General features: G+C 45.4%; 1 protein-coding gene and 1 long non-coding RNA gene across 12 annotated transcripts in view; one reads left to right on the forward strand and one right to left on the reverse strand.

Moving 5' to 3' along the window:
- LOC105198735 overlaps positions 1 to 24653 on the reverse strand; it is a 53642-nt gene that overhangs the window by 9084 nt on the left and 19905 nt on the right. For 8 of the 11 annotated variants that reach the window (XR_005576250.1, XM_039457040.1, XM_039457043.1 and 5 more), the window contains exons 6-10: positions 18220 to 18826; positions 5931 to 6174; positions 5496 to 5716; positions 4321 to 4516; positions 1525 to 1842 (exon numbers count right to left, since the gene is read on the reverse strand). Coding sequence is in view for 10 of the 11 variants with exons in the window: in XM_039457040.1 (XP_039312974.1) it covers positions 1525 to 1842; positions 4321 to 4516; positions 5496 to 5716; positions 5931 to 6174; positions 18220 to 18826 (1586 nt within the window). In the remaining variant the exon portion in view is untranslated. The remainder of the gene's footprint in view (positions 1 to 1524; positions 1843 to 4320; positions 4517 to 5495; positions 5717 to 5930; positions 6175 to 18219; positions 18827 to 24653) is intronic. The other 3 variants (XM_039457045.1, XM_039457044.1, XM_039457041.1) reach the window with 2 other exon arrangements.
- On the forward strand, positions 6069 to 10936 carry LOC113004288. The gene is made up of 2 exons (XR_003268951.2): positions 6069 to 6275; positions 7353 to 10936. It is a non-coding gene; the product is annotated as an uncharacterized LOC113004288 (long non-coding RNA).

The following is a 24653-nucleotide window of genomic DNA, read 5'->3' on the forward strand; positions in this document are numbered from 1 at the left end:
TGTGTATGCACCTGTACAGGTTCTACAGGTGATAACGTAAAGTGGACAGCTTTACAGTAAACATACATGAACGCAAATAACTACTGACAATGGTGAGCGGGGAGAAAGAGAGAAGGGGGGAAAAGTGGTTCAATTAATGCAAAATTAATGTCTCGCACATTATGATATATGGTACGGAAGCGCCTTTTAATTATTCCTTTAACAGCGAGAACGCGGGAGGAGGGAGGAGGGTCGTCGACACGTATCGTAAACAAAAGTAAGAAAGTGTACTACAAAATTCTTCGCGACGAGTTCTCTCGCATGAGCGACGATAAGTATGGGAGAGAAAGAGAGAGAAAGAGAGAGAGAGAGAGATAGACAGAGAAAGAAAGATAGAGTGAGTGAGAGATGGAGAAACGAGAGAACGCGCGTGGAATGGAGAGTTTTTTTCTTTAGAGCTTTTCGCTGCGCGAAAAAGTCCGCGAAAAGCGCGACTCGAGAGTGTGCAGCACTTCCGGCTTCGGCTTATTCCCGTGCTCGAGAAATAAATATCGCTCGAGCGCGAGTCGGCGTAAGCTGCAATCGGATAAATCGCTAAATATTAATGCAACGAATTCGTCTCGCCGTTTATCGTACCCGTAATCTCGAGTCTCGCCGTTCGATCAAGCCTGATGATATCCACTTGAGAGTGCCGCGCACTCGAATAGGGAATTCTCGATAGTAAAGGGTTCCTCGATGAGCGATGAAGCTCGGCGATTATTCGCATCTCCGGAGGTTTTACTACCGAGAGAGAGTCGTTCACGAGGCGCGAGAGAGCTCCCAAGTGGATGTGTACAGTCTTATCGTTCTGTAACCGCAGTGACAAACCTCCGAGAACGAGAGAAAGGAGAGTGTACATTGGCTCGAGTCGGCTTCGTCAATTAATTATTAGCCGAGTCCTGGAAGCTCGATTAAGCCTCGCGCACCTGCGGCTCGCCCGAGCGCGCGACGAAAACTGACGAAAACGAGGACGGAACGCGAAGGGAGATAACGATTATCGATATGTGGGCGTAAGCTCTAATCATCGTCGTGATGACGATAAAAAGCTCGCGAGCCCGAGAGAGAAGAGAGAGAGAAAGAGAGAGAAAGAGAATTATGAGAGCGCCTTCGGGATTTTGCGTCTACATCAACGAGATGAAAGCGCGACGAATAAACGTCAATCCCTTAAAGGGCGTCTCTAAACGTTTATCGTACAGGGCAACGATGCTGGAATCCGCTTTACGCTGAGAATTTGAGAAATAGGTCTTTTACAATTTTACACGATGCGGTCCAATGTCTTATTCTAAAATATGAATCGATATTGATATGTCTGTATTAAGCGTATTGTTGTTTCTTTCAAATTTCCTTTAAAACCAATTACTCAATTTCGTACGAGATCGTTGGTTCGGAGGAGAAACATCCTCGCGGATCGTCTTCGTCAGTTTCGCGCGCACAGCGACGGACGGAGTACCGGGAGTAGCCAGGTGCCGGAAGTTTCGCGCGTCCGCTAGGCGAGCAGCAACTCACCGCGGTGATGACGCTGTTGCTGTTGCTGGCGATGCTGGTGACGCTGATGGTGGTGATGGTGATAGTTAGAGGAGGACGTGGGCGACGGGCCGGCCGAGGCTGTCTGAAGATGATGATGACGAACGTCATCCCGGCTGGGCGTCAGGTCCAGGTAGAGGCCGGACGCAGCCGAGTCCTGGCAGCTGCAGGACTCGGTGCCGGCCGCGTTGCAGCAGTCGCCGGCCTCCTGGTCGGTCGCCAGACTCATAGGCGTCTCCGGCGAGTCCACGGGCCGCGTGCCGACGAACGAGCTCTCCATCCAGCACAGCCTCACGCTCCCTTCGAGGTGCCGAGACAAATGCGAGAGCGATTAGGCCCGGGTCCGTAAGTGACCCTTCGCGCGTCGGTGTCGGAAATGCTAATCTAATCGAGACTGTTCGATCTTTCTGGCCCTACATTTCTTCCCGCGGCCAGAACTACTTACTTCCAATTCAATCTTTCAATTGCTCAAATTTTCTCAAACTATATAGATCGATATACTACGTTTGTGAACTATATTCGGAAAAAGATCGAAAGAGCCGTAATATGAAAAAAAAATTTGTTCTTATAAGACATTTTTGATTACAGTAAACTGTTTGCTTCATACAAGTACCATTTTTTTTTTCGCGATTACAGATATTACAAGCGTATTAATCTAAGCTACGAAATTTTAATCCTGTAAGGGGGGGAATAACGCTGCATAAATAACTGCCACGTTCTTAAACGCGCAAAGCACCGTGGAAGAAGCTATTTGTGCATACGCATTATATAATGCCGAGGGGATTTATAATCTGTTTCTTTATAAGGCTCTCTTGACGATTAGGATCCGGCACGATGCGGGCATTAACTGTCTTTATTGATCCTATAATCATCTTAAGTAGTAGAAGCACTATATGGGTATATTGCGAGGCAAGTAACAAAGGGAACTAAAAATAATGTCAAATAAACTAGAGAATCCAACAACGTAATTGTAACATAATTCTATACGATCCTATTTGCATTTAATTACAATTTCGAATTTTATATATAACGCTAAAAATAAGTTTATCTTGGAAAGTAGTGTTAGTGAAGCCTGGCACCAGAGAGTTTTGTTAACAGTTAATGAGTTACCTAAGAAATGTTTAGGTAAGCAACGAGTTAGTTTCTTCACCTGTTAATACAAACGTGTTAGTGTTAGTAAGCGTTAGCTTCAAACGCGCGTCACAGCAGCATCAGGAGGATGTGTCAAGTCGATCAAGGGTTCGAGCGGGTATAGACGGAACTTTTGCAAATTCGCGCCCCTCGCGCAGAGCTTTTCCGTTCTAGTGCTCTAGTCTTTTTCAATATTCAATTCTTCGATATTGTGTCTCGCTGATGTCTCGCTCGTGAGTTTCGTCGAGAAGACGAAAGGGAGGTGGAGCAGAAGGGGTGTTTGAATTTCAGGGTAATCTATTTCGGTGGCGACGGTCATGAGACGCTATCGAAATAGCAGCGACTCGTCTCGACGACACGCTCTCGAGTCGCAACGTAGCATCGGGATTGTTTGAAATGAGAAGGTCACGATCCGCCGACCGGCGGCGCGGCGTGGTGCCGACTATCAATCTCGCAACACTGGGTTTCAAAATCAAAGCGACACATTGTCGATCGCGTCTCGTTTTGTAACTGAGAGCGCCATAAACCGAGAGTTAAATAATGAAGCGTGAATACCAAGTATGCTGGGGATACATTTCAATTTCTTGTAAGAAACGTTTTAGTACCGGACACTACGTTTATTATCTTTCATTTCGAAAACAGGGCCCCCACTGTTAAGGAGTCCCTCGAGAAGACTAAATTGACATTCCTTCCGATGTAACATCGAAAGCGAGATCCAAAGGCACTTGTGGTATCGTGATATCCGCGATAGGTTTAATAAAGGATCATCTGATGAAATGTTTACGTCCTACGGATTTATTTATACCTGAAGCGATACCGGTCGCAAGACGCCGGGGGATGAGCACATCGCCATTCGAAACGCGGAAGATGTAGACTGAGTACTTGTAGCTTGAAGACTTGTACCATGTTAAAGTGCGACACGTGTATGCGCGCCACTTGCAAAAAGCACTCTCGCAAGCCGTTGTGACTTGCACTCACAGTGCCTTAATGGCGAATAAGAAGAAGAGTCTTCCTTTAGACAGTTTAGAATTTTACATTTAATACACGCGACGGTTATTACGTGCTTAATCTGCATCATACCCTGGATATATCTGACGAAACAGATTCGCGTAATGATAGTTTAGAATTGATTAAAAACTTGGTGATTAATAATGATCCATTAATAGTATCCATTAATTTGAAAGACAATGAGATTCATGTGTAAATGTCAATAGTAAAATTTTGCTGAAATGTAGTACAATAACTGGGGCTTAAATGGAGAATTCTAAGGGTGCTCGAGTTCCAGATACAAGAAACTATCTTGAAACGCGTTTCTAAGTAAACCCAAACTCTGTCAGAAAATTCGTCCCGCGGGACCCTTAAAATTCTTTAATCCGAGAGAAATCGGGGTTTAAAAATGTTTAAGACCGACCTGTTTTGACCTCATCGATGCGCAGAGCCAGCTGATGCATATAGAGACAAAGATAGAGACAGAGACAGAGAGAAAAAGAGAGGCAGCTTGCAAAGGAAGATAAAAGAAGACATTAAGAAAAAATAGGAAAAACTCAAAAATTACCTTCGTGACGGAGAGCAAAGGTGATGGTAGTTGTGATGTTGATAGGATGGTATATATTTTTTTTGTGGCTGGGGGGGTGCTTTAGTGCTCACCTCTGGGGCTGGTAGACCTCGCTCCGCCCCTGTCGTCCCAATCTTCAGGTCGAGATCGCGGCGAGAGTCGGCCGCCACCGCCTCCGCTGACCTCCTGGCCACTCTGCACGTAGTGCACGATGGCCGAGGTCACTTCCTTTATCGAGTTCCGTACCTCCAGCTGCTGATTCGTTGTCTGTTGCTGCTGCTGCTGTTGCTGTGGTTGCGAAACAAGCATGAAGTCCGGACAGTCGAATATTTATTGCACGATTAACATTTCGATTCAAATTAATTTCAACCCAGAATTCATTGGTCACCGTCATTTTAATGTCAGAAGAAACTCGATAAATAATTGTCCTCGAAAATATTTCTTACAAATCTTTCAAAAATACTATCCTGTCCAACTGTATAATCATTCATTTTGTTTTGCACACTTGGAGGCTTACGCTGTCAGGAGACTATAAATAGTTAATCCGAACGATCATAAGAATTTATTAATATGTAATTGATATTTATATCGATGATCACTTCTCGATTATATTACAGTATTCATGAAACTTGAAAAAAAAAATAATAATAAATAAATTGACTCGTGAGGCGTGTCAGGTTTGTCAGGGAAGAAACTGCGAAAGATACGAGACGGCAGGAGCTTTCCTGCCAGAATTTCTAATTTTAGATGACGGCAACGCGCTTGCGTGATGTCCGCGGAAATTAAAAATAAATTGCACAAAGAGCCAGATGCAATCTCGCGGAGGAGGGTGGAACGAGAACTAGTCGCAGGGAAGCGCGCCGTTAGTTCACGCTTTCTTGGAATCCATGAATAAATACGAATGTAGTACGAGTGCGTAAACGCGCGCGAGTAATTTAAAATGTAACACAGAGATTTGCACAATCGTGAGTATCGATTCGCAAACACGCTGGAATTCTAAGGCCTGCTGACGCAAAGAAAGTCGTGACGCTGACGATGACGTCAATAAGTTCCACAGGACATTTTGCGTTTACTGGCTGGCGCTTTGCATCGAACCAGAATTGCATTAAATGATGGACAAATGGAGCAACGACTTTCAAATTGCTCTGAGATTAAATCTCACGCGAAGAAGATTGTGAAAATCTGATGAGACCGAAATAACAAATAATCCAGAAATGGATTGAAAAGAGAGGGATTGTTTGTTTTTTTCCTCGTCGCGCACACCTACCTTGTTTGCGGCGTGCAGCTGGGGAAGAATACCCTGAGCAAGACGTTCCGCTGGTGTCCGCGGGTTGGCCAGTCGCTCCTGAGAACGCCAGCCCAAGTAGGGCTGCCGATGATTGAAGGACGACCTGGCCGAACTCGCGGGCGAACTGCCGGCGCTGTTCAGCAAGCTGGTACTCCATCTCGAGAATACGGGGGGCGTTGGACTGGGACTCAGAAGGACACCTGCGACACACAAAAATAAAATGTCCATTCCATAGTTAAGTTTACAAAATTACAAAACACATCTGCGATTATTTGCTGATCAACACTTGCACGTTGGGAGACCAAATATTCCTCTTTTCGACTTTTCCTTAATTTATTAAAACTTTCGAATTTAAAAGATTAAACTCTTTTTCATGGTCAATTATATTTCGTTGCAGGTGAGACGAAATCTTACCTGTGGTCGGCTGTCGATTGGAAGACGACGAGAGGGACGATAGGGAGGTGGTCTTGGAGCCGAGGGCGCGCCAGCCTCCGTGCTGCGACGCGTCGGAGTGCCTCTTCAACCTGAAGCCGTCGCGGGCAGCGGGTGAATTCTTGTACCAGTCGGGCACATTGAGCCGTTGCAACGATCGTTGCACCCTAAGCTCGTGCTCGCTCGGCACGCGCTCGCCCACTTTCTGCAGCTCATTCTCCGGCGGCTGCAACGACAAATTCACATTCATATTTTTCAACGTTTCCTCAGCTGATCACGGGCGATTATGAGGATTCTCGTGATAAATTGGAAGACGTATTTACTCACGTAAGTTCGGAGACTAAACTAATAATTAGAAAAGTCGCTGACTGAATTTTGGAGAACAATAGAGACAATGTACTGAAAGAAAAAAAATTGTAGTAGCGTGTGGCCAACTGTAAGGGAACCATCAAATTTTACAAATTTTGTCAATGAAATTATATATAATTAAGTGAATTTTTTTATAGTTATTGCAACTAAGTTAATGATTAAAAGAGCTAATTACTATATTATATAGTAATTGTAATATAAATTACAATATTATATAGTATTATATAGTACGCAAAACTACGATATAGTTCTATTAACAAAATTTATATGGTTATCCCCTAATAGTTGCCACCACAATTTTTTTTCTCAGAGTAGAATTTGAAATGAAAATAAATAATAAAGCTGACAATAATTAGGATCTTCATCCTTGAACTTGAATGCTGATGGATATCACAAGTAATCCATCTTGAGCTAGGTCTACAAATAAATAACTAATCTAGTTCCCACAAACATTTTTCTCAAACCGCTCATTGTGCAAGAAATCGATGTTGACGACGCGAGTAGGCGCAATGTTTCCGGACACCCGGTGACGTGTGGCACATAGAGAGAGTACGCGGTTGTCGTGCGAAGCATATCGTGCGAGACATCAATCCTGCTCTGCGAAAGTTTCAGGGACAAACCTGCGCGAAGGTCGACGCGACGAGATTCTCGTCGTAGCTTCTCGCCGCGCTTTCGATCAAAATTCGACACGCCGCGCTATTAACGAACTCGCCGTGAGCCGTCGTCGCCGTCATCGTGCCGCGACCGTTTCTCGATCTATAGTCGACGCCGATAGAGATGCCGAGTCCCTTGAGACGCGTCAGGAGCAATCATCGATCTGCAAACGATACTTGGTTTCATTCACGACTTTATTTTCCAAGAGAATTTCCAAGAGAAGACTGAAACCGTATCACTAAAAATACGTATGCGGGACGTAATTCCCATTATTTTTCCCATGCACACGCCGCATTACTAGTTGAATTCAATGAAACGAATCACGCACAGGCATGTCATGTTTTTAGAATAAAATTGACGCTGACGATTTTTGCCCCACAGGTTTTTGACAGCTATATCGGTTCCCGTTTCGCGATCTGTCGCTGTTAGCTGCTCCTTCATATTTTTTCATTGTCTCGACTTCAATGCTAATCGCGCGACACGGACGGCCACATAACGGATGCACGTGACGAACGTGCGTGTGATTTTCATGCGCGCAGTATAACGGGACTAAATCAGAAAGCGAATGGCTTCCACTCGTCCCCACGGCTGTCTTCTCTTCATTATCGAGCGAGGGAGCGGTTCGCCGGTTGTGCACGCACGTGTGCGCGTATCGGCCCAAGGAAAATATTTTCCGAGACATCTTGGACCGTTAAATTTTCATCCGCGCGCGTAGGGTAAGACGCGCTTCATAAATATTTCCTCGACTGAAACTCCCAATCCCTAATAGCGCCTTAAGAAGCGAGCGAAGATAGAAGCAGTGGTATTCTCAGCGTTCATTAAAATCATCTCGCGAAGAAGTTAAAACTAGCCCGCGAGAATGACGAAGTTTCATTAAAATCCGAGCGCTTTTCCGTTAAAATTGCAATTAAAATAGACTTTTAAATAATTCAACCGAAAAAGCGTGAAATCCCAATCTAGAAATGAGCTCTATATGATTAATATATAGGAGATGGACAAAATAATGTGAAATGCACTACTTTTTTTTTTAATTAATAAGGATTAATTTACCATTTGTCTTCAATAGAAATTTTTATTCTCGTTTGGAATAAAGTCATGCCATGCTCAAATAGTCATCAATGGAAAGTTTTACTATTTTCTTTTTAATGGAATATCTTTAAATTGATTATATTATATAAATGAGATGTTGGAAAAAGAAGTCTGCTTGTCACACTGTTTTCCACTATTGCTCTCTGTTTTGCAAAACGTCAACGTTTTTCTTAGACGACGTAACCGCCTGATTTAAATATTATCTAGTCATTGTGAGCAGTTTTGAAGAGCAGAACGAAAAAAAACAGATTCCAAAGAGCTCTTAGAAGATATTCTGCTGGAAGAAGGTGTAACATTACATTGGCGACTATTTAAGCGTTACATTATCTTGTTTCAAATAAGTAAGAATAAAATCCGAGTGGATATTTAAAAAAAATGGACCAACCTCTTATTAATGAAACGAGTGCATGAAAAAAATATATTTTTTTCTGAAATACAGATCTGAAAACAATCATGTTGAACTATTTAAAAAATTGCATCGAATGTTTAATTTGTTTGTCGGAATACCAAAACTGTAGCAGCATTATCATGCTTCGGCGTAATAATTATTTTGATTGCCCAACATGTAAATTATTTTCTGATCTGTATCTAGTTAAATTTTTAGCCTGCAATAAAGTTGTTCTTCGATTCTTGTGTGTGTATGTGTGTGTGTCTCCCAGGTGTTTCATTATTTTTGTTTACGCTATGTACATGCTTTTTTGCCAAACTTTGTTTCTCGATAAACCAATCTTCATTGAGGCGGCAAGATAAGCGAATATGAATAATATCTAGTTATTTTTGATGGCAAAAAATTGAGGCCATAGCTTTTGGTCGGCTTCCCAATCCCGCGGACGCGAAACGGACAGCGGGTGATGCAGGTTTCGGAGTATGAGGCCAAGGCTGAGCCATGTGAGCGGGATAGGAATGATCCGCGTGCGGAAATGTGAGGGGCGTTTACGTAATGCGAATGGGAAGAACAAGCGGTAAGCGGCGTTCGCTTCATAGAATCGATTTCGTGAGTCGCTAAATCTCTTATAAGCCAAAGTCGCCGCAAATGTCCGAAATGATGAAACCCGCGAGGTAGCGAAACCCTCCGGCGACCTTCCCGCAACATACGTATATCGCGCAACCTTTGGAAATTTTATCAAAATCTGAACGTGTCCCTTCCATCTTGTACCTCTAATAAAATTATAATGCGAAGATTGACATGGTTGGACGATGGGTCTGGAAATCGAGCTCTATCGATGCGACGAAAAATAGAACGAGATTAAAATAGAACGGGCTTGGCGGAGAAGGAAATCAAAGTGACATTAAGAAGGCACTATCCCGATTAAAAAGAAAAAAGAAAAAAAAAAGAATACATCGCGGTTCGATATCGCGTTGCGATCGGAGGACGCGTTGCATAACGGGCGTCTCGGGTGTCGGGGACACGGAGATGCAATAATGCTAATTTCAATTACGACAGGCCGTCGTCTTTTCCGTCACCACGTCATCGCGTTGTCCCCGTCAATTGACATGAATTAGGGGAAAGCCACGTCAAAGATGGCGCGGTGCATCTGCCATTAAGGCGGCCAAAGACCCCGCGCGCCTCTCTCGCTGCAAGTGCATGTGCATCGCGCGTCGATGCATCCTGTTCTCGCTGCATTCGCGAGTGCACAGCCGGCGTCGCCCACGATATTCCGACGATGTCGAAAAGTACTCGTCGCTCTGCGCGAAATCTCTCAAACGCAACGACTTTTAAATCTACGCGTGCAAAAAAAAAAAAGAAAAAAACAACGAAAATGTTTCAATTGTCATATTTGCACGTAATTTTCGATAATTGACATGTTGTTGAGTCACGACGTGGTATAATAAAATGCCAATTAAGCGATTTTTCAGTAGCAAATTTAATCCAGTAGCACACTGGCTATCCTTTCGATTAGATTTTCACAATTTTTCCGGCTTCGTGCAAACTTGAGAATAATTACCGCTCCTCGTTTATTGACGCGCACTATAGCCATTTAGCCATTTAGCCTATGCTGTGGCATGTTGACGATCGCATTAACCATCGTTGAAATTACATACATACGTACACGTGCATAAATTATAGCGAGCGACATAATGCCGTGGATATAATCCTAATAGTCGTCCTATAGCCGTAGGAAAAGAAGGAAAGCGAGCGGCGATAGACTCGCCTTTTACCACTTATTGTTATACCACCATCGATTGCAATTGTTTTCAAAGGTTGGCCTTAATAATGCACCCACCCACACCGATACGACGGAAGTTGCGAAACTTTTCCTCGGCCGCGCGGAACTTTGAAATCGCGAGCGACGGAATCGTCTAAATAATTTCTGCCCGGCCTTATCGCAGAAGCGTTGGCTGAAGGTGTATTACGAACTATGATAACGAACTATGCCGAGAAAATGAAGACCGCTGGCGCGGCCAAGTAACCGATAACACTTATTGGTAATTCGCATGTGCAAAAAGAGGTATGTTTCTTCGTACCTTTAAAATGGCACGAAGTCAATATTGGATTAGTTAAGTAACGTTTTATTTTAAGAGACGAGGAATCGATGTGTGAGGTGTCCACTTCCCCCTCCCCCTCTCTCGACCTCTTAATCATCGGGATTATTTCTATACTTGTGTTTTTAAATTTTACGTTATTTCACTTTGGGAAAATTGCTGTTATAATTGAATTGTGGCAAATGTAAGTTGTCATTTATATAACTGAGAAGATTTGCTAAAGGTGTCAATGCGCTTTTGACTAAAATATCGTGCGCGGCTCGCACATGCGGCGCGCATATGCCCGCCGCGTGCGTGCAGATACATCGACGCAAGTGCTCGTAAATACGTGCGAACGGACCCTTGTGCAACGGGGAACGGGGGGGGGGGAAAGGGAGGAAGGGAGGGAAGTCGTTATTTTACTGCGCGAAAGGAACGACCGCAAGAATTCGCGAGCCACGTGCAGCCCCTTTTGTTTTGCAACCTTTCTAGCCGAAGGTTCCCGCATTTTCATTGATCGCGGATCTCGTTCGACACGACCTTTGAACCTCGGCGATTAATCAGGGAGCGTTAGACCTTTATTTGTGTATCGAACTTACAAGTATGATGTATAAAAAGGGGGGCAACCATTAATCCCAAGTTCCAGCGCGATATAAATCTCGTAAAACGATAAATCTCATGAAACATTCATTCCGGCGGAGGCCAGCCTGACGTAAAGTTGTGAGAAAACTTGCGATTATTACGTGGCTCTGAGACACGCTGCCTTCTATCGCGAACGGACCGTGTCGGTCCCCCGGTGTTTACGACACTGCGCGTGGCACAGCCCGTATCGTAGATACACGTGGGCACGCGAAGAGCGCCCACACGTCGCGGATTCTCGCTCGGCCTTCGGACTCGCCTGCACGCGCCGCGTGCGCGGGTATTAGCGTTTCACGCAACTGCCTCTTTCTTTCACCGCCCAGCGCCTAAACGATCTAACGCAATCGACGCCACGGCTCTGCGAAATCGGCGAAAACGCCGCTCGCCGGCTCCGAGAAATAACCGCGCTGCCGAAAAAGCCTCGCTTTAATTGCTATTGCGCTTGAGATTTACGAGAGTCGTTTCTTACGAAAGGGTATGTGCAATTGTCACCTCGCCGCGTGATTCTTGTAGCTTTCCTATTTCAAAATTAATAAGAAAAGTGTTTGCTCGTTTCACGTCGAATTGTTTTTTTTTTTTGCTTCGGGAAATCGATATTGAAATAATCCACTTTCCAGCTGTCATGACGATTAAAATCACCCCTCTCGAGGCGGTGGAGTCGCTTCCCCTATTATATGCCAAGATCTTTCAAATCGAAATAGGGGCGTTAAAGTGGGTCAAAGACAAGGGCGGTGCAAAGGGGTAGCTAACAAAGGGTCAACTTCTGGATAGTCCTCCATAATACAATACCGCTCTTCATATTTCTCTTGCAAGGTTACAGGAAATTACCGTTGAAAACTAAAAAAATTATGAAATATTTTCAGTTACAAAGACTACATTAAGCGCGCTTTAATCCTTACAAGTAAAAAGACATGAGCTTCCCACGAGCTCTAGCTTTCACATCGACAGATTTCGTAAGCGCGTCTTTGATTAAAGATAAAAATTATATTTCTGTCCTCTCTATGGATTTATATATATTTCCTTCTTTGAAATTCTCCCGTGTTCTAAAGTTATTCCACAGTCGCCGATGCTTACATAATGCTACCGATATGCGCTCGATCGGCGGAATGCAGACTACTTTCCCGATCTCGCGACGTGCCAACTGCAGTACAAGCGTGCGGGATATACGGGCGCACATGCAGGTGCAGCGAGAGACTTCGAATCGATTTGCGAGAGCCTACACGCGGCACAATTTCGTGTCCGGGACAGACCAGACGAGATGAGAGACGAACGGCTGCTGGCACGAATCGCGACGTTCTCGTCGTTGAAAATGAACCGGAAACGCTGGCCCGAATCGCAACGAGCTGCCGGGGACTGCCCCGGACAGCGTAGAAGCGTGAGAGATTCGTTGAGGAACGATCAAAGTCCGATTTGCCGTATTGTTAACTTCTCTCGATCAACCTCGGAATTGATTAATCGCGATAAACATCGCGAACGCGCAGCTCCCTTAACGACGATGATGTTGGACGCATCAGTTTTACGTATTGTTGATTCCTGACGGTTCAAACGGGCCAGGCGTGACTATCGATCGCGGCGGCATATTCATTGAATGCAAACAGATTCCACGTGATTCATTGACTTTACCGTGACCCCGTTAATCCCTTCCTTATTCCGTGACGGTAGGCTCGGTCGCGCGGCGAGGGGATTTTGAAAATTTTAATCGGACGCGTTTAATCGGGCACGCGTTACAAATCCACGGCGAGGTCTCCCGAATGGTGTGACGACACTTCCGACCGCTGGAATCTCACGAATTTACGCAGCTTTCCTGGACGGTTTCGTGACCGAATGTCCGACGATGGAATTTAATGGCGCTATGACGTGCAAATTGCGCGGAACTCGCGAACAATTCTGTTTTAATAGGAGGTATCCGCGCAAAACGCACGACATTCATCATCGTCTCGCGAAACGACGGACGCGCCGTGGTTTTCGAAATTATTACGGGACAATTGAATTATCAAACGCGGAAGGGAGGTAACGCGTTTAAATGTTCGACAGTTTTCCGGGAGGCGGGGGGAGGGGGAGGGAATGCCTCCCGCTTCCCGTGTGACGCGTAATTAAACTTGACGATTGATTTCATTCGAGCGTCAACAAACAACAGTTTTTTTTTCCTTGCACGACGGACGGTGCGACAATCGGACGATGAATGTTAATCGAGAATTTATACATTAACGTCACGGCTGCTTAACGGATGCAAATGTCACGGCCACTATAGGAAAGAAAAATACGAGAGCTCCCGTGATTCTTGGCACTTATTTCGACGCCGCGGCTCGAAATTACGTCGACGATTGATACTTCGCATAATGCGAATGTCTGTAACTCAACATCATCCGCGGAACGACACGCGAGCATAATTGTATGGCATAATTAATTTTTTCACGATTTCCTGTGCACAATGAATAGTATTATACACTCAAAACACAAGATGGATAATTGTAAAAATTCCGCCCGCACAGAAAAAAAATTAATATCAAATCAACAATTCAACGTTTCATATATGTATAACGAGAATATAAATCTTCTTGGAAAAAATAAACAAATATCATTTGCTGTAATAATTCGCTAAGAAAGCGTGTTGGAAAAATCCAAAGTTCCAAAATTCTCAAGTTTCTTAAATTCCTAATCACTCAAATAATACGAATGCCAGAGAGAGAGAGAGAGAGAGAGAGAGAGTTCTATTAGAAATTTTTCAATAAATTCACGAGTCGTCGAGCAGAGAGGGAACTTGTAAGGAAAAATCAGCCTTGTCTTTTTTGGCCCCTCGAAAAACACTCAGCTAAACGGTCTCGCGAGATAACAGCTGGGTAGAGGTGACTTCGTCCGCGGGCTGCGGGGTCAACGTGGCACAGATTCGCGTGCTAGGTCGCGTCGCGGTGTTGAATTCGCCTTGCGTTGTGCACGAAGCGGAATGAGAGAGATCGGTTTATGCGCTCGTATGTGGAAGAGCGCGCGTATCACGAGACGACGAAGCGTAACGCACGTATACAAAGAAACGCGTGCGCACACACGTATACACGCGTGCACGCGGCGCGCGGGGACGACGGACGACGAGCCGCTGCCGTTGGTGTTGGTCGATCAATACACTACGCTGGTGGAAGCGAGATGAGAGGAGGAAGCTGAAGGGCACGGGAGGATGAGGGAGAGAGGGAGGATGGACGCATTGTTAAAGCCTCCGTGGACACGCTGGACCGATATTTGCACAATGCGCAGCCCGGAAAAGTCGCGTGGCCGTGTTCGGGATTTCCTCCCTGATCCACCTTGCCCTCCGAATCGTCGCAGCAATTAGCGGTGCATATGTTATATCTGCTTCCGTATAAGAGGGAGGTCTCTCTCTCTCTCTCTCTCTCTCTGTATATATACATGTTTTCCCGAGACAGTCGAAAATGTCTGCAATCGCGATGTAACGAAGATGATGTAAAAATCAACTTTGACTCGTACGTTACAAAGCGTATATCTGTTTAGCTATCTATAACAGTTTAAAGAAGTCTATCTAGAATCATATCCGGTAACACGATTTCAAAATAACTCTTTCGGGAAATGATTTTTAAACAATTTGACGGAATTGCAGTCTTTGACGGCATTTCATAGCCTTGATTCTTATACGTCAAGTCTTCATTGCGATTTTCCAGCAATAGGGATCTCACAACGATGGAACTAACATGATATTTTTATCCGAACAGCTATCGATTATCCCGCAACAATACGCGAGGGTTCCTCAAGTGGTCAATATCGCGTACCGCTCGGCCTGAAAGCTCCCTACGTTTCTGGAAATGTTACTTCCACCCGTTTGACCCATCGAGTTGACGATCACGTATCATTGCCATCCTACTCATCCTGTCATCGTCAGCCCTCAAAGATATTCGCGGGTGGCGATCAAAGCGCTTCTACCGTCGTTTTGCTTCTTCTTCCTCGGGGTGGCCCCCTTTGGTGGTCTTTGAGAAGACACTTCGCTGAGCTTCTCCCCCGACTCCGGAAGAATGCGCATAAAGGTTATCGACCTGTCGTGAGATTTTACCCTTCCCCCTTTTCCCCACCAAATTCCTTCCTTCCTTCCTTCCTTCCTTCTCAAAAGCGCTCGCGCCCTGTCCTTTTCCCCTGTCCTCTCCTCTCGTCGTTGCGTAATAAGTAAAACTGGAAGAGCAGGCTGGAGAGGAACCAGAAGAGAAGAACGGAATGCAGAAAGGGAACAAAAGGATGGCGATGATCGAACGAGACGTAATAGGCGAGCGAAACCTGGTTTCTTAGAATGGCGAAGAGGACCTCTACCGCGAGCGTTTCGCATATCTCAGAGATATCCCGCGCTCGCAGTTGTGTGTCGATTAAAAAAATGAAAACCGTGCGCACACGCGGTTGTATAATTTTCCGGTTCTTCGAGAAGCGTGCGAGCAACTGCTCGACAAAAGAGGTCGCATTAGAAATTTTCTGTACGCAACGAGCATGATTTTTTATATACTACGTTTCCGTTAGTTCGCCGTTGGATCCGAGGAAATCTCGCAGGAGTCATAATTTCCCTCGTTTCCTTCCCACGCTCCTCTTTCCGAGATTTTCGTTCGCGTGCGTATAACAGGAACTCTCGTTTGCGCTCGGTCCACATTCGCGGTTTCTTTGACAAGGGCAGAGGATACGTGGAATAGCTACGTTGAAGCCGTACTATAGCGCCCGACAGCTCGGCTGTAGGAGCGTATTATAGCGGACCACCTAGCGTTAATCGAGCCGATCGAAACGTGTGCACGCGTGAAGAGGAAGGGCGTGAACCAAAGCCAGAGAGGGTCAACGGTCTTCGCTACTCGTACGTCCGTTTAAGAGGCTCGAGTGGAACGAATGATCGACGCGGCTCCCACGATGCGCGATGCCGATCATCGAGCCGCCCGTGCGTCCGTCGTCCCGTGAAGCGTAACCCCGTGACCGTCAACGTTATTAAAGTCACCTTCCTTTTACGCTCGACTAGGTCACGTACCGAGACATTTCGAAAGTCCAAGATCAATTCTGCGATCAGGTCTAAACAGCTAATGACGTTGAGAGCGAACAATCGTGTATGTTCAGCGTGATTGGCGACAAACGGAAAATCGATTCTCCTAATTGAATCATGACTCGGCAATACCTGAGATCAGGAGGAGATTGATAGTAATTATATCAACGTGCGCGCGGTGAGATCGATGTCTTTATCCTTCGCGGGCATGTAACAGAGCCGTTATAGCGAGAAGCACACCGAGGAGAAAGCAGGACAAAAGGAGAAAGAGGCTCCGTCCGGCAAGAGTTATGACGATTGTTCGTGATAGCTCGTGGCATTGTGAAAACACAGTGTCAACACTCTGAAAACTTCGTGCTATCCAAAAGTATCTAAAAAATTATACACACTTCCTCGCGATCATTCAAAGATATCTCATGAATCGACGTATATTCCCTCTCTTTTAATAAAAATCCGACGCTCAAACGATTGAGAAAGTCGATTCGAGGTCGACGTTACAGAAATTATATTAGTCCGACGTCCCTAAGGAGCCTAAAGGCTTTTTCAAGCATGTAAAGTTCGATCAGCAGGAGCTGAGGTTTTCCTCGCGTTAAGTAAGAATTCGGACAAGTCAAAGGACGTTTGATAACAGAGGGGAGATTCCATGACGAAATCGCTCCCATGGCGAAGCCCACGTGAAAATACGCCAATGCGGAAGAAAGACTCTGCGACACTCATCGTCGCACCTTGTCGCGGAAGGAGCCTCTATCGATCCTCGCTCCACGATATACCTAGACGACAAGCCGCCGAGAGAGGAAGCAGAATCAGAAGGTGTATCGGTGGGATTTGTCGCTGGCTAAAAAGGAGTTCATCCGGCGAGACCTAATTTAGTCAGCCTGTCGATACGGGGGACACCCTTGCGGCTGGCGGTATCGACGGTGAGATTAGAGCGACGGTTACCAGAACGCGATTACAGCGATTTACCTGCGAAGACGCTCGCTAGGGCGTTCTTGAGATGTAAATGAGGATCACAAACGAAACGCATTCAAAGTAAGAGATTGGAGGAGTCTCGAAACATATAATTTGACTTGCATTTGTGCTTTCGCTAATTCAAATCAAACTCATCTTTTTTCCCGTTGTTAAAAGAAAGTTTACGATATTTGATTCAAAATTTCCCGAGAAAAGAGGCCTCTCTCTCTCCCTCTAATTTAATTTTCCGAAAGAGTCGCAATCCGAGTCGCTTATCACGCCACGTGTGAGTGTAGTACGTGCGCGTCTTAAATATTCTTACATCGCGGAAGAGAATTTATATCAGATAAGTCGATTGGACTATTGAGTGACGACGATAATCCGTATGCGACACGACGTTAATTAAACGAATGCTAATTTCTGACACGACGATAGCGCGAAGAGGACGTAGCTTGGGTTAATTAACGTATCGATCAAAACCGTGTTAATTAACGGCAAATAGTCTACGTCTGCATTGGAACATTCCCAATTAAACTTCGTGCGATGCATACGGAGCGTCCCAAATTTTTTTTTTTCCCCGATCAATTTCGACGTGCTCTAAACGGTTCTTCAACGTCCTCGTAAGGCGTAAACTCATTAATCCATTATCTCAATCGGGGATTGATCGTCGTCCGGCTGAAGAGGAACATTCGATAATCATTTGCGATTTCGTAACGCTGTCGCAATACCCGTCGATTATCGAGATGCAACGGAACTTGGCAAATTATGAATAGTTCTACCTATGCTGGAACGTCCCCTTTCCCAATATCACGCGCCACCGATTTTGCAACGCAAGCATGACTCGATTTATCACGGAACAGAGGTTCCGCTTGTCGGGGTAATCTCTAATAGAGGTGCATTCCATCCAACTTGTCAGCCTCGCGCGCGATCGATCTCGCGCAACGAGATCTCTCTACGCGACGCGAGCCCACGTTGACGGTGACGACGAGATCTCGACTTGGAACTTCGGCGCGCGGTTCTACGGCTGGTCCACGTCGAATCGCACGACGATACGGATAAACCGCGTTTACAGGTGACAAATATCGCGCCAGCGGGACCACTCACCTTGACGAAATGCAGGTTCTCCTTGTCGAGGAGGAACTCCATGGACTTGTGGGGCCGCTGGTGGATGGCGGACGTTGCGGCGGACGCGACGTCGTCGCGGGGGCTCCTGTGCGTAGCGCCGACGGGCGACTGGGGTACGTGGAGGGCGTGCTCGGGCCGCGGCCGCGGCGCCGCCGCCGAGGTGTGGTTGAGGTCGAGCAGGCTGCGGGTCTTCTTACCACCGGCGCCGGCGGCGGCAGCGGCGGCGGCGGCGGCGGCGGCGGCAGCGGCGGCGGCGGCGGTGGCGGTAGCTGCGGCGGCAGCGGAGACGGCGTTTGCACCAGCGGTGTACGTCGTGCCGTTGTAGCTGCTCGTGTTGTTGATCACCGCCTCGTCGAGGTCGGTCTCCAGTAGGCCGACCGGGCGCTCCTGGGCGGCCTGCATCGCGCGGGCCTTCGCCATCTCGATCGCCGCCGGGTTACCAAGGTCCGTGGCGGCGCGTCGGCGCGACGCCGACGTCGACGTCGACGCCGACGCCGACGCTCGAGTCGACGTTCCCAGAGCGGCGACGCGCGGCGGTTGCGGCGGCAGGGGCGGCTTGCTGGACACTGGTGCCCTCCCGTTGCTGCTGAAACAACGAACAGACACGGACACTCTCTTCAGGCTCAGTCGACTTGATCGGTGGTGGTGAAGGAGGTGATCGAGCAGACGTTGGAGATAACGCGGGTGATTTGATCTTGTGATACGAACCGCCGATTGGAAATCTCGCCGCGCCACGACCAGGACATCGCCAATATCTAGGTGTAATAGGGACTGAAGAGCGAAAGGATGAGACGGCACGCTCTCACGGCTGAACCGAACCCGTCAGCGAATCCGACTGATCTTGTACAGCGCCGCGCGCGTTACATCGACGGCGCGCGACGTTCCACGGGATAATTGGATATCGGTGGATTACATCAGAGTTTTAAGAGTGACCCTGATGCGCGCACCTTTGAGGTGGGGGAACGCGCTGATGGACGTTACACGTTGCAACTTTGCGATAATTAATTCCTAATGAAAATCCATAAATTTCAGCTGAACAACGCGTTCCGCATATTTCCCGCCTTCGACTCTTGAATTTCGCGTACAGCGGGAGAACAAAGATCCCTTTCTTTATTCATAACTTACTCGTTCGTTGCAATTAAAGACACTTTTTTCGTACTTTATCGCGGCTCGCGGAGGATAATTGCTTCATTAAGCTGACGTATTATCCGACCACGTTGGAAGCAAGTCACGTTACGCGAGGCTCGTACGCAATAACGTCGTATAGTTTTGATCCCGTCGCGTCTGCGTGAAGCTTTATGAGGCCGGATTACTGATACCGAACGAGAGCGTCGACAGTTTTTGTTCCGCACGCGACGCTATTGCGATATATGCGGTAATTGGAAATTAGCGTCCAAGCGTATTTCACGCTGTCGCAACGTCATTGGTTTTCGATAGCGGGCAGTTGGCGGCTGAGTGATGCGCTCTCTTTTTTTGTCATCCCCTTGACCGAAATCGGGAGTATTAACCCCTGCGCCTACGACGAGTACCCCTTAATACAATTTCTACTGACGATAGCCGATACATCACGATTATCTCGCTCGGGCATTATGAAAAATTAATGGAAAGCTAATCGCAATAAATTTGTACCAACAAATTATCCTCCGTGTTATTAAAGTGTCAATGAGAGGCACACACGTTGCGCGGTTGACTATCGCGGCTGCTCCTTTTAATCGCTCGAATTAAAGATCGTTGTGATTACGACGACTTACACGAAATAAATTACAGCGACTTTCGCTTTTCAACTTCCGATCCGCATGGTCCGGATTCGCGCGAGAGACAGTGGTCGCTTTATTATGTTTCCTAGAGGCGAACATATGTCATATCGATAAAGACACGACTATATATATATACCCCGGCGCAGGGAGGACAGTCATTAATAAGACACTTTCTATCCGCCATGAGCACACAGCCTCCTAGAAAAGAAGGCTGGGATACAGCCGGGCTACTATTCCGAGCTCCTCGAGACCTCGTTACATTACGAATGAGTACGGAGCAGCAATCTGTTGTGAAGCTGTCAGAGAGCTGTAATCTATTACGGCCGATGATCTTTGACCGCGAGTTTACGCGATTGCAGAGTACTCGGCAACCAAGTTCGTTTCAGTATGCTCGTTTGGAAGGATGATTCTCGATTATGCGTTGATTAACGAGTTGTTGCGAGTTAAATTATCTCGGATACGTCACAAAGTACCTAAGTTAAACAAAGTACCTAGTTAAAAAGCAGGTTTGGATAAGTTAATATATTTTTTTTAAGCTAAATTAAATTAAAGTTAATGGTTTATAAAATTAATTTAGTTACGTTAAAAGTTACATGAACAAAAAACGAATTAGTTACAAGAATAATTAACTTGAGTTAAATTAGAAATTAATTTTGAAAAACATTATTCATTATTAAATTACAAAGACGTATTTTTTTAAAGTTAAATTACGCAAAACAATTATAATATGCAGATCAACAAATAAACTTAATATTTTATTTGTAAATTAAGTTTGTATAATATAACGAAGAGATCTTATTTTTTTGTATGGAAATGCATTTTTCTCTTACAATTTTTTCTTGTACGTAGATAAATTTTTAACTTGGGAAAGAAAGTTAATGAATTCAAGTTAATGTGTTTCAAAAGTAATTAGTTAAAGTTAAAAAATTAAATCTTTAAAAATTAACTAAGTTAAGTCAGAAGTTATTAACTTTTAACTTTTTAACTAGTTACTACCCAGCCCTGTTAAAAAGAAATTTGTCGAAAAACTAAAATATTTAGTGTCACACGTTCAATTAAACATGGAGTTGGTTTAGTTAATCTTCTTGATTAAAAATAATTAATGGTTGACCTGAATAAACTATATCTCTTTTGCAACTAAATAATTGTTGAATCAACTCATTGCTAACAATTAGTTGAACGTATTAAAGTAAATATTTTAGTTTAATACGTAAAACAAATCTCTTTTCCGAGTGTACATGCAGTGTACAGTACAAAGAGTGCCCAAAATTGGTCGTCCTAACTGCGACGCATCCGGAGAAATTAATTATACCGTCGAGGCTCACTAACAATAAGAATTATAAATGTTTAGGGAAGCCGAGCGCAAAGCGCGTCGACGCAAATAAAATTACGATGCGGAAACCTCGCACGTGATCCAGCGACGCGTTACGACGCGACGCGGCGTGGCATGGCAGTCGGTTTTATTATCGCCGCATTGCGTGAGATCATGTTTATAAACGCGATGGGGAATCATCGGTCTCTAAAATTAGTATACGATCGATCGTCAAAACAGCGACGGATTTCAGGGGAAATTTCCCTCGAGTTGAAAACGAGCTGAGAACCGCGAGCTCCGAGCGGTACCTAAATATTTTTCTTATTTCGGCGAATGTCGACGCCAACGAACCGAAGCCGAAGTAACGAATGTTTAACGAATATCAACGTGGACAAGCGGGCGATGAAAACAGTTCGAGAGAGAAAATTATATACAAGACGTCGCGTATTTATCGACATTAATTAGTGTATTAATAAGATTGAGATAGTATCTCTCGAAAATATACATTTTACAAATTGCCGGGTTTAGCGGATTTAATCTGCGCGAGATGGGGCCTTGCGATACGACGTATAATAACTCGACGTCCCGGCGACGACGACGACGACGACGATGGAACGCAGCTGGAAATCGCGCTGGAATGAGCGCGGGAGCGAGGAGCTTAATTGCGCCGTCGTTAAAGAGCCGGCTAAATGGTGGCGTTTGTTGCGTTTTCGAGGCGGAATAAAGGGGGCAGGGCAAAATAGGCGTACGCAAAAAAAAAAAAAGAGAAAGAGAGACGAGACGAAGATAAGAGACGGAACCGGAGAACACTGCTGGTCCTTTTACGCGACGGCGAAGACGGCGAAGAAAGGGGGGCAAAAAGTCCACGGAGCGGAGGACAGAAACCCCGCGATTATGGGAGTTCCGAAAGTGACGTTGAACCCGTCTCTCGAACGCGACTTCCGGACTCTCTCGAACCGGAATGCATGAAATAAAATTAATACGAGGCGCCTCTCCGACCGGCACTACACCTACACACGTGCGCAAGGTGTATATTTAACTGCGGTAAGAGACGTTCGAGCGAGTCTCGAGATTTGCGTCGCACTAAGTCGAGATAGCGGGGTTAGCGAAATGCCTTTGCCATTATCGTTAAACACGCTGAAAGATTTTACGGTTGAGAAATCAAAGGGAAGAAAAGAAAGAAAAAAACGAAACCAAGAGAAATGAGGCTGTCTTGCATTTTCTTTATCGAAAAGAGACTGCTTTCGAAATTGCAATAGAAAAAAGAAAAAGAAATTGGACGAAGAAGTAATTAAACGGCGACGTAATTCCTGTCAAATTTAATTGCGCGATGCATGAACAATTACGAATAAAAAACGAGTGCTTTGATCATATAAATTGCCTTTGTTATCGAGCCGCCGGATGCTGGCGAATTACGTTTTCTGGAACTGGACGTCGCGCGCGATATTTTGCATGCTCTTGCATAACCAACGCCAATTATATGCCACATCCTCGCCAGGGAAGTCCGACTCGCAGACTCCAGCTCCGCTTGCGAAAGCTCGAATGGCGGTGGCGGCGGCGGCGGCTTCCTAAATTACATCTCGCAGCTTACGACGATGATTCACAGCATCCAAACGCGAGCGAACGAGCGTGGGATATCGGCCGCGTTCTGTTTAACATTTCGTCAAACAAACCGAGAAATGCAGCCGCCAAAAATCTCCGGCGTGTGGCATGGTGGCAATGAGATAATCCTTTGCCGAAGTATATGTCACGTACAAGAGCGAAGAAATAAAATCCGAATTGGCAGGCCGTTATGCAAGCCCATGAAAAAGAGATGTCGTAAATCAGAAATGGCCGCAACCTTTATATAAATCATTGGTAAGCTAATAAATAAAAGTTGTCCGCTTGTAGCGCTTGAGGAAGCCGATTGTTGACAGGATGAAAAGGGGTTACAAATCGAATATCTCAATTTATGGATTTATCAATATTCATTCGATTGTTGGCGCGAGAGAAGCTATTGACAAAGAAGTGCGCGAAAGGAATTTAGAAGAATTATCATAATTTGAAAAAAGAAATAATTTTTCGAGAACCTTCTATGCAATGTAATGGAACGTTCAACGCTCGTATTTTGCGCGCGGATCAGAAATTCATTTAACATGTCAGCGAAAAGGCGGCGAAGTTGTTTCGCTTGGAAAACAGAAGCCTCCCCCCATTCTCCTTTTTCTTCTCGATGAAACTTTTTCGATGCAGCACGAATCAAAACGAAAGACGCTGCTTCGGCGAAATCTAATGCGATAAAGCAAACGTTTGTTAAAGAGGGAGGAGGGATCAGATACGTAGTTCTCAGAAGGACGCGGAGGGGCCAATAAAAATACTCGCGGCTGCGCCGGGAGAAGAAATTACGAATGATCTATCGATCGAAATTATTATTATTATTATATGTGGTTATTCGCGAAGATCTTAATTGCTCGCCAATTAATTAAAATTGTTTTTAATTGAAATTTCGATTGCCTTGTTTTCTATATTAAAAGAAATCAGATCGGCGGGCAAAATCAGAGGGAGATGCGCCGAAAGCGAGACACGGAAGGCAAGAAATATGAAATAAAAGCGGTTGACAGGGAGACGGGAAAGAAGGGTCGTGTTATAAAATGCAATTAGGTCGCATTACACGAGAATGACGTGGCGAGACGCGGGGTGAGAGTTAAATTTAATTAAGAGAACCGAACTGGTTTCCGCCGCCGCCGCTGCCGCAGACAGAACCGGGACAGCGCGCCCGATTACCGACGAGAGACAACAGAAATGATGGATACGAGAATAAAATTACATCGTTCAGTGAAGTGTAAAAGCGTCTGAAGTCTGATTTAGAATGGAATTAGACGCGGACCGAGCACACACAGTCCTCTCCTTAAGAGAGAAAGAGAGAGAGGGGGGGGGAGGGGGAAGGGAAGGAAACAAACATGCCGACGAGCGATTGCGACAGACGAGCGATGGCGGTGTGGGACGAGATGAAAGTGGAATTAAACAAAACTGTGAATGAAGCGGTTTTCTAACGCTAGCGTGGGACGGCACTCGAAGCGACGGGATTAAATAAAATTACATCAAAGATATATAGAAAGGAGCATTATGAATGCCCAATGTATCAAAGTGATTTTCTCTCGTTAACAAATAAATAAGCTAAGTTGCAAAAATGCAGTAAAAAGAAAAGATAATACACGACGCTGTCGACTGGAGATAGCTTAGATAGTAAACACGATCGAAGATAGCGAAACACATGATTTACAATGATCCTTTCGATGCAAATACTGAAATAAATTCAGTTCGAGATCGATACCCTACGCATTTGAAACTTTAATTATGGATTCATT

This window comes from Solenopsis invicta, chromosome 14 (genome assembly GCF_016802725.1).
Source record: "Solenopsis invicta isolate M01_SB chromosome 14, UNIL_Sinv_3.0, whole genome shotgun sequence".
Lineage (NCBI taxonomy): Eukaryota > Metazoa > Arthropoda > Insecta > Hymenoptera > Formicidae > Solenopsis > Solenopsis invicta.